At 48.6% G+C, this 13,961-nt stretch overlaps 1 protein-coding gene across 5 annotated transcripts in view; it reads left to right on the forward strand.

The window, feature by feature from the left end:
• Positions 1-9,414, forward strand: part of RBM6 (RNA binding motif protein 6) — a 58,965-nt gene extending 49,551 nt beyond the window's left edge. For 4 of the 5 annotated variants that reach the window (XM_065687017.1, XM_065687019.1, XM_065687020.1 and 1 more), the window contains 9 exons: positions 816-907; positions 1,598-1,795; positions 2,812-2,901; positions 3,703-3,792; positions 4,406-4,675; positions 5,251-5,325; positions 5,908-6,005; positions 7,252-7,363; positions 9,135-9,414. In XM_065687017.1, the coding sequence (XP_065543089.1) occupies positions 816-907; positions 1,598-1,795; positions 2,812-2,901; positions 3,703-3,792; positions 4,406-4,675; positions 5,251-5,325; positions 5,908-6,005; positions 7,252-7,363; positions 9,135-9,260 (1,151 nt within the window). In that variant the 3' untranslated portion in view covers positions 9,261-9,414. The other variant, XM_065687021.1, reaches the window with a different exon arrangement.
• Positions 9,415-13,961: the final 4,547 nt, after the last annotated feature.

The raw sequence follows: 13,961 nt of genomic DNA on the forward strand, positions 1-13,961 counted from the left end.
TTGCCAACTTTGTTTAGTCACATTTTCCTATCTGATGATGTGTTTCTGTCTCCTCTTACTGTGCAAAACTACATGCAGATAAAGAAAAGTTGCTGCATGCTTTTCCTTGTTGTGGTAAATTGATGGGATAAAATCAGCCTGGCAATTACTAGATGAGACAGAAGAAAATGCATTTTATGTGGCAGTGCCAGTAGCTAGAAGAACACTCCTGATTCTTTTACTAACTTGTTTGTAGCTGAACTCTGTCTAATAACGCTTTGGAAATGAGAAACAGTCCTCACATTATGGGCTTACCCTTAAGGCCTTTGGCTTTTCATGTAGAAACAGTTTGCTCCCCTTTGTTGTCCAGAGCTTTCATGCACCCCCAGGGTGGAAGGGATATGGGGAGTGTCATCACTTAAACAGGAGACTGTTTGAAAGAGCACAGAAACCTTCCTTGTTCACAAGGGTGGGTGGACACAGAGCCTGGGACTCATTACCCCATTCTTAGGGAAATTACTGGATTTCATGTCTTTGTCCAATCAAGTGTTGTGGTCTGGTGATCTCAGCACAGCCCCTGTGAGTATGTTTTGATGTGGAAATTTTGCCAGAATCCTAAACCAGAAGAATTGTGAAAACCCATTTCCCTTCTTACTCCTGAAAGAAAAGAACATGTAGGTCAAGTGAGCTACTCATACCTCTGTTGGCAGGAGAGAAAAATTCTTTCGTACTCTTGATCCTTTCACTAGTATAATATTTGCTCATGCTTTTGTCTTTGTAAAATGCAAGTTCTGCCTGTGGAAGATTGTGGTGTTAACTCTTGTCTCTCTGTTCAGCTCCATCAGATGTGTCCACATACATATATGATCCTGAAACTGGGAATTACTATGACCCTATAGCTGGGACATACTATGACCCCAGGACTCAGGTGAGTGTATGGGAAGGAAACGTTACACACAGTGCATTCTTACAAATTGTTCTTCTCTGGAGAGATTTTGCATATAGATCCTGAAGACAGGCCAGCATGGGACAGCGTAGAGGCAGCTTCGTTTCTCTCAGTCCTCTGACCTGTGTAAAAGGGATACGTGTTTCAAAATACCAACTTAATGAGAGGCTAGGAATCCTTTAGCTGTGCCTTGAACCAGTTGCCGTAGCTGCCTTTTTGGCCTCTGAAGCCCTGCCTTAGGGGTTTTTGGTCTCCTCTTCACTGAGTAGGCTTACAGGCAGAGTATCCTTGCTAGATTTTTCTGAAGACCTGTGATATGTAGCTCTCTATTCAAATATAGACAGCAGAGCTCTGTTTCATCTGTGGTTTATTTGCTCCCTGACTCCAGCCAGCAATTGTTACAAGGATGTCAATAAAGAGCCTTCAGCAGAGGTTCTTTGGGACTGTGATCTTGGTTTTGTGATTCTGGAGTTACCCATACTCTGGGTGAGCAGAGTAGTACCTGTGATGACCTGACTGTGGTAGACTGTCTCCTCCCCCAGCAAAGTTCTGAAGCCTTTGCCCTCAGTTGTCTGAGGCTCTGCATTTCCTTCTGTGCTGGTCTCTCAGTCCAGTAAGCCCAATAAAGAAGATTGCAGGGTTGGATAAGACTTTTCCAAATGTGTCTTTCAGAGGGAAGTCACAATAGACCGAGAAGCTTGTTCATCACCTCCAGAGAACAGGAGGCGGCGGCATGGGAGCCAAGAGTGGCATGGGAGCCAAGAGCGGCATGGGAGCCAAGATCGCCAAGAACGGACAAATGAAAGGATGGAGCCACACAGCAGGGACAACAGGGACAAAAGGGAGAAAGGGAAAAGTACTTCTGCTAAGGTAAATCCCTACAAGCATCAGAATGATCAGAGGTCTGAGGCCAGGAGGCTCAGGTAAGAGAGGTTAGAAAACAGAGAGTAATTCATAGAGGATTCAAAAAAGGAGGGACAGTGAGAGGAAGTGATGAAATACATGGGGTCTGCAGCAGGCCAGGAACGTGATTGTTGTGAGGCTAAGTGGGAGTAAGTTCCTGAAATTTTTCTCTTGTGACATCAAGTGAGGGCTTCTCATTCCTTCCTTATGGTAAAGGACTCAGAAACATTTAGGTAACTGAGACACACATTTTACTCGTGCTGCTGGAAGCACCCAGCTGTTGTAAGAGGGCCATCAAAAAATAGCAGAGATATTTAAACATACCAAGTCAGATAATAACAGAGACTCAGCTCTCCCCTCACTGCCACCTCCAAACATCATGGACAGGCAGGAAGATGAGCCAGGCAGCGCATTGCTAAAGTGCAATGCAGATGTATCCTGTACAGTCCCTCCCAGAGGCCCAGTCCTGGGCAATGCCCTTCAGTGCTGCTTCCAGTGAGCAAATGCTGTCTCCCTAGCACAGGCAATTGCTGGCTAGGAGTAGCTTTCCAAAGTGATGTTTGAGCATGGGTGTTGGACCACAGCCCGTTGCTGTGATACTGAGTGGGCCTGAGGTTCACTAGAAGAGTTTGTAGAAGTGTTTTAGCCATGCATGCACAAACTTTGTTTTCGTCCTTGCTTGTTGGTCTGTATATATTCTGTGGCATAACCAGTTCTGGGCAGTGGGACCCAAGGTTGTCCCTGAGATTGGTACCAAGCCAGCCAAGAAGTCTTATCTGGTATGTATGATGCCTGCTTTCAAGTGTAGGACAAACATGGTCTTTTATGACTGGAGAGTGGAAGCATCTCCAGTAGAAATCCTTTCATCATTTTTCATGGCTGCCTGTTTTCTGTGGATCCTCAGCAGTGGCTTCCTGGCTGCACTGTGCTTTCTCTGACCCCTGTGCTGCTGCTGGCGTAATATCCAATCTTGGGTTTTTCAGAATGAGCCTGGAGAAGAGAGGTTCTTTGCAGAAGATGTCTTCAAAAAACCATTGCCTCCCTCTGTGAAAAAGGATGAGAGTACAGGCCTGGTAAGATGTTGCATAGCGTTAGTCAAGTATGCATAGTCCCTAGTCAAGTATGAGTAGCTAATGAACTGCTGAACTAGAGCATGGCTAGGGATCCAGACTAGTTCTCTGTAAAGCATGTAAATGTGAAGCTTCACTCCAGGCTACTCTTTGAGCTGTTGAGCATACAAGTGAGCATCACAGGCTCCTCCTGTTGCATTGCTGTATGAGTGCAGTCTCTGGTCTTCTTTGGCCAGTATAAAGGGCGTTCTTTGGTATAAAGAAGATTGTGGAAACACCACCACCCTGATTGAGCCTGGACATATGCTGCACCACAAACACAGCAGAGAAAACTGGTGTTGTCATCCTTTCCCCTTCCCACCTGTAGTACTTGTGCTTTGTCTTGCCTCTCACAGGCAAGCAGAACTGCAGCTCTTCCTGGGGTGGTTGGTTTCTCTGCTCCTGGTCTCCATGTCCTTTGTGCACACACAGAGGTGTACAAATGTGACCTGGCCCTGCCTCAGCATCCTCACTGGTCTCAGGCATGACTGGCACTGCTGTCAGCATCACGGTCCAGCAGAGAGTGAGAGTGGAGCAGACTAGGATGGCATGGTGAGCTGCTGCAGCTGTACCTGAAACCAAAGGCATAGCTCCAGGAGAGCTATGGATTCCCCAGAATGAGAATGTCTCCCACCAAACCCACCACCTCATTTCTGGCAACTGCCTGGTTGGTTTCCTTGGAGGCCTGTTTAAGTGGGTGCTTAGCTGTTGTGTGCACTGAATCCATGCTATGGCAGTCTTAACGCCTGATCTTGACTGTTTCAGAACGAGGCTGGAGAGGAGAAGTTCTCTGCAGAAGATGTCTTTAAAAAACCATTACCTCCCTCTGTGAAAAAGGATGAGAGTGCAGCCCCGGTAAGTGGCTCCGTAAAATTGGGCTTTGCCTTGTTTGAACCTGGGTGCAGGACTAGAGAGGCTCACCAAAGCCTGGCTGTGACCTTGAGTGACAGAGGTGCCAGCTGCTCATGACAAAGGAAGTAGCATTGGAGATGGAATGGTGAAGGCAGTTTGGTTTATAACTCTGAGTTTGTTTGTGGACTTCTACCATGGGGAAATGCATTTAAGCAGGGTCTTCTTGCTCAAGCAGTCCTCAGGCAGAAAATTTCCAGCTGCCTTCTCACTGCTTTCCATTGCTAGAGGAAGTGACTGACAGCAACGCTTTGCCAAATAGCTGCAGCTTTGGTCGGTTTCTTGTGCTTAGGTGTGTGGCAGATTGGGAAAGCCTGGCACCAAAGCACAGCCTGTCTAGAGAGCAGAAGGGCTTCTACCCTGTGGTGTTTAAATGCTGTCCAGTCAGCTTCTTTCCGTTCCCTACCTGTGTTGCTGGGATGCTGCTCCCTAGCTCCTGGGCTGGAACAAAGACAAAAGTCATGGGGAGATTGACTGGGGAAGCAGAGCCCCACATGGCAGGGCAGACATGATGCTAAAAATTGCTAATGCTAAAATGCTTTTCTGCTGCTTCCCTCAGCCCAAGGTGGTGAACCCTCTGATAGGACTTCTGGGAGAGTATGGAGGAGACAGCGACAATGAAGAGGAGGAGGAAGAGGAGGACCAATCACAGGCTCAGTGGCTGCCGCCTCCCCACCCACCGGCACAACGTGAGGAGCAGCTGAGGAAGGCCAAGGCCAGCGATGACAAGCTGACCGACTGGAACAAGCTGGCCTGCTTGCTCTGCAGGAGGCAGTTTCCCAACAAGGAAGTGCTCATCAAACACCAGCAACTTTCCAACCTGCACAAGGTGTGGGGGAGCTGGTGGCTGTGGGGCTGTGTGTGTACTGGAAGCTGCCTTTGGCTCAGCAGCGTTGTGATTTGTAGAGAAAAATGCAACGGTTGGGTGGGAAGAGCTGTGCTGAATTTGACACAGAAGCAGGCAAAGTTCCCATCAAAGCTCTGTTCAAAGCATTGTGTGAGCTGCTTGTTCCTGCCATGGGAATGCTGTAATGGCAAGGTGTGACTTTTTAAGCTGTAGCGAGATAGCTGAGCCTTGGAGAGAGTGGGGTGCTGGCACACACGAGTGCGATAGCAGTAAGAACTTAGCACATGCCTCCCTGTATTCTGTGCTGCCTTTGAGCTCTTGCTTCTAGGAGGGCCAAACTGCATGCAGGTTAAAATAGAACTTCCTTACTGTGGAGAGGAAGGGCTCATGGTCTCTGGGGGAGAACAAGGTAGTCTGGGCTGCAGAAGATGCTGCTGTGCCTGATGTAGTGCAGGTACAAAAGCATGCTGCCTTACCTGTACTCCTTATGGGTGTAGCAGTTGACCCTGACAGCTTGTGTCCTCTGCTGACACTGGCTTCTGTTTTCCTCCTTTCAGCAAAACCTGGAGATACATATGAAGATCAAACGATCTGAGCAGGAACTGGCATATTTGGAGAAGAGAGAGCGTGAGGTGGGTCTGCGGTGGTGGACAGACTTGTGTTTGTGGCTCTTCACGAGAGGGATGTTGGACCCTCCACCTGTGCATCTGTATCTGCAGCTTGGGCATCAAATGCCTCCCAAAGAGTCTTAGACTGAACTATGGGCACTCTCTGCAGCTGGACCTATAGACAGTGCTCTGATTTCTCAGAGCAGGTCTTCTTCATCCCAGAAGGTTCTGAGTGTGATTCTTTTGTCCTGCAAGCCAGCATTGGGCTCTGAGCTAAGAGGGACCCAAATTTCCATCTAAAATCAATGTGGTGTGTGGGCTGCTGCTGCCTGGGCAGGAATGGGAGAGCTGTTGTTTGGAGGGTAGCAGTGCTGCTCCCGGTGCCATAACTGGAAGGCTGCAACCACAAGTCTGGGTTAGCCCAACAGATGCCATCAGGATAGAATAAGTGGACTGTGGATCCCAGAAACATTCAGTTAAGTCTCCAGGACAGATTTCCAGCCAGCTAAGGATGAGATGAGTAGAGACCTGGCTGCAGAGCAGTCTCCTGTGGAGTGTTGAATCCTTTGTAGCTCCTGGGCTTACTTTGTTCTTTCTGTTATGAAGGGGAGACATAAAGACAAAGGAAATGACCGGAGAGAGAAATTCCAGCAGATGGATTCACCAGAGAGGAAACGACTCAGATACGACCGGGACTCAGAGAGGTAATGCCTGCTCTTGGTTAGATCTCTTTGGGGCTGCTGATGCCAGGATGGTGTGTGTACTGCTGGTGTGCCAAGGCCAGGAATCAGCCGGTGGGGTAGATCTGCCTGAGTCACAGCCAGGCAGGTTGTGATTCTCATGGGTAGAGTTCCCCAAAGGGGAGCCTGTTGTGCTGCAGGACATCTTGGAGAAGGCCAGGGATGCAGAGGTGAAAAGGGTTTAGGGGAAAGCAGAGACAAGCTGCCTGGTGCTTGAGGAGTGAGACTGGGGGGATTTGAGTGTGCCTGGCCAGGCACAGTGAGCAGAATGCAACCTGTTTCCATCCACCTTGTCCTTAAGGCACTTGTTGTCCTCCTGTCCTGGCATCTAGCCATTGAAAGAAAGAGCAAAGCTGTGTTTCATCTGTTCCACTGACTCAGAGGAACACTGGGAGCTGTTTCCATCTCATGCAGAGTAGGTGGAGGAAGAAAGTGCGTGCTGTGTGGAACTCTCAAAAGACCTGCCTGCTGCAAGCTCGCGTGTTCCAGTGGGCTGAGGAACTGCTAGGCATGTGGTGAAGACAAAACTGGTTGTGTGCTTGTCCTCTTGTGATACAGCACCTCAGAAGCAGACCTTTCCTCCATGTCTTGCAGTTTAAAAATCCACATCTTCTCTTCCCTGTTTCCTGGAACAGCTGTGGATAAAGTAAAGCAGTTTGTGTGCGGTGTCAGCAGCAGCCACAATGTAGAACTTTCCTGAAGAAAACTATTTTTGTGCTGAGCGGTTTTTAAAACTATGGGTTTAGGTTAATGGTCTTGGGTGAGTAATGACCAGGTGGGAGAAGGGGTGTTCAAATCAACACTGCATCTGCTGAGCTCCATGACCACAGCACTGGGAGAAAAGAAAGATCTGGCAGAGCAGCATGGATTACACTTCACTTCCTTGCTAGTGCTAAAAATTGATGAAGAAATGCAAGCACAGACTGCTTCTGGCTTGCTTGTACCATAAATATTTTGGAGCCTGAGCTCATTTCCTGCACCCTGGTGTATTTTCCTCTGAGGTGGGACAAGAAGTTTTGCAGTTAAACATGTCTGAGCCCTGCACACAGAATCCACCATGCTGGTTTCCTTGGCCAGTGTGCTTTTTGTAGGCAACTTGGGTGTCCCTTAGGAGAAGCTGGAATATCAATGAAGGTGCTATTAGCAGAACTAAATATCCCTGGCATGTGTTTGAAGCAAGACCAGACAATTAATTCTCCTTCTTTTGCAGTGACTATGACCCAAGGATTGATAGTAACAACAGAGGGAACCGAATGTTGCAGTCCACAGGGTGGAAGAAAGGCTTTGGCCACAACCAGCAGGGCACAACATCCCCAGTGGAGGTGAGTCTTCCCTTCCTTTCAAAACACAACGACCTGCAGCTAGTAATGTCCCCCAAGATGGCTGGAGGGAGTTCCCAGCCAGAATGAGTCAGGCTGCAAGACCCACTAGATGGAATAATACATGTGCACTGATTAACTTTGCAGGCTGGGAGGGGCTGCAAGTATGTTGGCAGTCAAAAAAGGTTAGAATTTATATGGGTGTTGAGGTGTTGAAAATAGAGTAACAGTGAAGTTACAGTGAAGGTCATAGCTTCTGATTAATACCTGCCTGAAGCCAGGCTGGGGTTTGAGAACAGGTTGCCAGCTCAGTGCTCTGCAGCCACGTGAGCTAGGGGTAAAGGTGAACCTCCAAGGAGGAGGAGGTGTGAATAGAGCCAAAGCCACAGGGCACATGATGCTATTTGTCTACTCTGCCTAGTGCTTGTGAGGCTCTCGCTGCTGCTCTGGACTCTGGACTTCGGGAGGTAATACCGGGATGCATCATCTGATGAGAAGCAGTCTCCATCAGTAAAGGGCTGCAGGGATAGGCAGGGCTGGGTAGATCCTGCCTTCTGGGACGGGCTGGTCTCCCAGTGGACTTTAATTTGCCGCAGAGGGTTTATCTGACAAGCGGCCTGCGGCAGGGACTGTCCCCCTTGCCCAGGGCATATCAACAGCACCATGTGACTGCTGTCACTTGTGGTGCTGTTGCTGGTGGTGGCAGGTCTGTCACTGGACTGCTTCACTGCTGTGGTGTCAGTGCTTCCCCGAGGGGCAGGCAGTGGCAGCGCAGCTCACATTGCGACACTGGGCTTACAGTCAAGTGTATCATTAAAGGCAAATATTTGAGGCTTCATGACGTGTGTTTGCTTGAGCCCACACACAGGAGGCAAGATTCCCTTTTCAGTGCAAACAGCAACCCCAGCTGTTGCTCAGTTCTCATGGAGAGGTTCCTGTGGCCATAAAACGGGCTTTGTTGAAGAGCCAGCTCCAGTGATGCACTCTTGGAGTCTGACCTCTGATCAGGGCTTCCCAGACTGGATGGGGGAGCTGACAGAAAAGCTCTTGGGCAATTCCTATGAAGGCCTCCCAAAAAAAAAACCCTGGAGATGTGCTTGCTTTTCACTTCCAGGTCATGCTGAGCAAAGCCGTGTGCCCACTTCAGCTGTACAGGACTTTGATCTCTTGGCCTAATTGATGACATCTCTGGTACTCAAATAAGTTGGACTTTAAAGTGAGAGAAACTTTCAGCCTTAGGCCTGCTCTGCTGGGCTAACTCTGCGCAGGTTTACTGAATAATTCAGATGCTGGCTGCAAAAGCCAGTCCTTAAAAACTGGTTGAAATTCAAAGTGAGCTACCAGAGCCCATGGGAACTCTTATTAGAGGAGAAAACAGACGAGTTTCTGCAAATGCAGGCTAACTGCAGACAGCTCCCTGGGAGCCCAGCTCTTGCTGGCACTTCCCTTTGCTCTGTTTCAATCCTTGCTCGCACACGGCTGTTGCCTGTTTTGGCTGCCCGCTCCCACCAGCCATATGCTCGTGTTGTTCCCTGCAGCCAGTCCCTGTGATTCCATTCCCACCGGGCATTTGTTGGCTGGTTTTGTTGCCCACAGAGGGCCGGCAGTTTCCCCTGAACAGCTTTTGAAGGAACACACTTCACTTGCTGTTCCTCCTCTCCCGGATCCCCATGGCAGCAGTCAGCTGCCCTGAAGCAGCCCAGGGGAAGCTTTTTTCTTTATGGGCAGACAGTGAGGAGGAGAAATCACTAACCCAAAGTGCGTCTCTTTGCAGGGAGAAAATCGAAGGAAGGGCCCTGGCCTGGGGGCCCCAGGGAAGCCCAGCAAGAGGCAGTCCAATGAGACCTACCGCGACGCCGTCAGGAGGGTCATGTTTGCCCGCTATAAGGAACTGGAGTGAAGGGTGCACAAAACCCCAAGCCTGTCTTCCTCCATCTGACTTTCTCTCTGTGTCATGTTCTTTGGGGGGTTTGGTCTTATTATTATTTTTTTTTTTTTTGAATTGTTACAGGTTTTGCTGCTAGGAGTTTTTTAATAAAACTGAAAATTTGTCAGTGCTTGTCTCTTGCCTAACATGGTGTGTTGTAAAGCATCACAGCTTTGGGAGAGTCTCAGCATGTTTTGTTCTCTGCTGATGAGGACTCTGGTTGCTGCAGCCATCCTGGAGGTCTGGGACAGGTTTGGTCATGCATAGTCCTGCCTGCAGTGTGTTTCCTGAGACCTCCTGGTGCCCTGTACTCATAGGCCAAGATGTGAACTGGGAGCAGGGGACAGCCCCAAGACCTCGAAGGAATCTGGGAGCAGGAGCAACTCCTGGCTGCTAGCAAGGACAACTGAATTCAGTTAACAGCAAGAGCTTAGTGGCTAAATGTAGTCTAATGTATGCTGGGCGATATCTGAACTTCGCAACCAAGCCAAAGCCTTCCCCATCCTCTCCACTGAATATGGGGAGGGTTGGATCTGGTGGCAGTGGTGTTGGGGACCCTTGAGGGACACAGCCATGCTGGATCAGAGTGGTAGGGGCTGTGTTTGTGAAAGAAAAAGCCACTTTGAGCAAGTGCTGCTGGTACAGCCCAGAGAGTGCAGAGGCATGTGGGGAGGTTAGAAACCCTCTCTATCACTGGTGTAGTGGTCTTGATGTCTTTAATGTTTTTTAAAGGGTGGTCACCTAAAGCCCCAGCTATGTTGCACCTGCCTTTATATCTTACAGTTATTTTGTTTGTATTTACAAGATTTTCACAACTGTGCTAGTGCTGTTGCCGCGTTCAGCATGTGCCTTCGTGCTGTGGTGATGGTGATGCGGATGACTGAAGATGGCAATCTTGATGTCTAGAATGTCCTGGTAAGAGTTACTGGAACAGGGACCACAGGTGACAAGTCTGAGCGTGGCCTGTATAGATAACGGCAATGGTGATGACAACTTCTAAAGGCAGCAAACATCCTCTCCAGGCTGCATTTCCTTGTCTCCAACACAGGCAACTCCAGAGAAGCCTGGGGGACTTGCTCACTGGCACCCCAGTCCCTGGTGCTGCACCCAGCGATGGTGGAGGTGGGGACAAGCACTGTGGTGCTGGTGAGTACATGGAGGTGAGGGGAGAGAACGTGTGTGCCCAGGGCAAGGTGTGTTGTTTAGAAAGGGTCTACAACAGCCCCCTCCTTCCAGAGCCCTTCCATGTTGGGTTTAGGGGCTCCCTGTGCAAACCAGGGGAGAGGAGCTGCTCAAGAAACTTACTTCAGAGAGCCAGTGGAAGTTCATATGCAGGAAGGGGCACTTTAATGTTTGTGCTATAAAATACACTTGGGGACCACATGGCACAGCCAGCAGTCAGGAGCAGCTTGTCTGAATCTGTAGGTTGGGAAGGTTCATGTAATGATGATGGTTCTTTTAATGGACATATGGATGATGACCCCCAATAGCTCTGTTACAGTAGAACTAGTGAAGAAACACCACAAATTAGAACCTCAGTGAGTAGTGGAAAACCTCAAAGGGTAGCAACCCTTCACACTCCTCCCAGTGATCTCCAGATGAAGGTGAGGAATTTGGAATAATGTGCAGAAGGAAGCCCGGGCTGCAAGCAGGGGCTTCAGTCTTTGTGTGAGTACCACCATGCAGGGGGAGGACAGGGAAGGTGATGGGCTCCTGGGGATGTAGTCCCTAAGAGGGAGCAGTTGTAGTGGCACAGGGGCTGGAGGAACAAGCTGGTGCTCTTGAGTCTGGAAATCATTCATGCACAAAGGGGAAAGAATCATGACTTGGCAGGACATCACTTCCAATGGCATTGGAGGGAAATGGGGAATCTGGGAGCAGACCAGTAGCTGCTGTACAGGCTGTCCCATGCCGGTCATCTGCATGTGCCAAAAATGAGCACTGACAGAGCATCATTCCCAAACAAAACAGGAGGGAGCCTTTACAGCCACCAACTGCAGGAGCCCTTTATCTGGCTTTATTAATTTGCTAAGTGGGTACATCCATCTTAGTGAAAACCTGTTAACGACTGATGATACGTGATTAATTAGAAGATTATAAACCAGATAAACGTAAGAGCAGCTTCCTTTGGACAGATGGACCTCACTAAATAATGTATGTTCCTTGGCTTAGCTTCGTGCTCGCTTGCTTGCTCGCTTGTAGGCAGCGTGATGTGCATATGTGAAAGGAGATGCTTCACAACACTTTCCTTGTAGGCCAATTGCCAGGGCTCAAGTCAGGAACAGGAGAGGAGCAGGAACAGACGGCAGGGAAAAGAGGGGAAAAAATTAATAATAAAAACTGTAATTGCAGGGTGCATCTGTCTCCAGTCAAGAGAAATCCTTTTTCTCTCTGTGGAGGCAGATCTAGCTCCTGTTAGTTACATTAATCATAGAAGCCAACAAATCAAGTATGTCTAAGGATCATAGCAAATGATGTTGGAGAATCAGGAATAATACTTGCATCTTACGATGTTGGAACAATGCCATGTTACAGAAGTGTGGGATTTCAAGGTGTGCAGTGTGTGTGGCTTGAAAATGCCACTTACCTGGACCAAAGAGAGTATCCCAGTACCAGCCATGAAAATCAAGGTACTCCCTGTATTTGATATTGGCTTAATTCCTCTGAATTCCTCTTCCCCAAGGTAACCCAGTGGGTGTCTCTGAGTGTTCCCTTAAAGATGTACAACATGGGTGGACATTACATAGACATGCACATCAGCCAGGGAAAACCCAGCATTAGGGAATGTGGAGGAGCCCCCCACTGGAGTTGGGATGAGGTGACTGTAATGAGGTTATTAATGAACCAGAACAGATTAATAGAGTGAGAAGCTAAAAGTATGACAAATAAGAACCAAGCCAGAAAATGTCATGTTCTCTCAGGGAAATGGCAGCACAGGTGGTGATGTAGAACCCCTGACTGTCACTGATGTAGTGGTTTTGATGTATTCAATGTTTTTTAAAGGATGGTCACCTAAAGCCACAGCTTCATTGCAACTGCCTTTATATCTTAGACTTATTTTGTTTGTATTTCCAAGATTATTCCAATATTACTATATTAGATCTATTGCCACATTCATCATGTTGCCTTTGTGCCATCCTGTGGTGATGGCAATGACTGAAGATTATTTATTTTGAATTTTTTGGAAAGTTCTGATAAGAGTTAGTGGAAAACATCACAAAGTCAGTCCTGTGATGGAGCAGTTGATTGCCACAGACTTGTTATTCACAGGAGGAGGACTGTAACCAGTACTAAGGTTGGTGTGAAGTGTATGTGTACAAGGAAGCCTGGGCAGAAAAGGCAGAGGGGTTTATATGGATGCCCTATGTGGGTAAGGAAAGCCGCTGCTCCTGGACCACAGCTGCAGGCAGCACTCAGCAAAGGGGATGATCTGAGGAACATGCAATGTATTGGCTGGTTTGGAGGGGGACGCCAAAGGGGAGGTTAAGTCCACCCTTTCCAGGGTGGGAGGCTTAGGCAGGGGACCTCCTACTTGTACCCCTACCCAAGGAGGGTTCATCTCTGAGCCCTATCAACCACAAAGGTTGGGATGCAGGAGGCTGCTTTGGACGTCTGAGACTCTCTGGAGCAAGAGCCACTTCCCTCCCCCCCCCCCCCCAAAATCTTCAATTTCTAATATTTATTAGTGTTGATACAGCAGTTATTCAGAACCTTGTAAATGTAAATGGAACCTTGTAAATCCTTGTAAATGGAACATATTGATGTAAAGAGCTGGAGCTGCTTTCTAAAGGAAACAAGCAGCAAGGTGGGACAAGGGAAGCATTTGTAAAGGGGAAGGAGAGAGAGAAACCAGTGAATGTGCTTCCTTCCACAGCAGTAACCAGCTGCTAGGAGAGAAGGGATGCAGCTGGAAGGAGGATGGGTGTCATGGTTTAAACCCAACCACAAACCTCATTCATTCACTCCCCCCCCTTCTTGCCCTCCCCCTGCTCCTGGAGGGACGGAGAGGAGAATCGAAAAGAATGCGACTCCCACAGGTTGAGATAAGAACAGTTTAGTAACTAAGCTATAACACAAATCACTGCTGCTACCACCAGTAATAATAATGCTAAAGTAAATAACAAGGGAAGAGAATACAACACCTCAACACCAGCCGACCAATAACTCGCCCCACTCCCCCAGCCGAGCACCGGCCGTTACCTCGTCCAACCCTGCAGTCCCAGCCCTTCCGGGTAACTCCCCGTTACATCCTGGGCATGACGTGCTGTGGTATGGATACCTCTTTGGTCAGTTTGGGTCAGGTGTCCTGTCTCTGCTTCCTCCTGGCCTCCCTTCCTCCCTGGCAGAGCATGGGGCTCAGAAAGTCCTTGGTCAGACCAAACATTTGAGCAGCAACTGAAAACATCGGTGTTATCAGCCCTGTTCCCAGGCCAAAAAATTAAAACATAGCACTGCACTAGCTACTAAGAAGGAGAAAAATGACTGCTACTGCTGAACCCAGGACAATGGGGCTGGGGCTGCCTCCCTCAGCTCCAGCACAGCCAGGGAAGGACTGATGCAAACTGTCCCTCTGCAAGGTGGGAGCAGGACCTTTCTGCTGGAGGTTCAATAAAACAAGTGCTGCTGTAGCTCAGTTGTGGCTCTTTGCAGATTTCATTCAAAGAGCAGAAGTGA

This window comes from Lathamus discolor, chromosome 7 (genome assembly GCF_037157495.1).
Source record: "Lathamus discolor isolate bLatDis1 chromosome 7, bLatDis1.hap1, whole genome shotgun sequence".
Classification (NCBI taxonomy): Eukaryota; Metazoa; Chordata; class Aves; order Psittaciformes; family Psittacidae; genus Lathamus; species Lathamus discolor.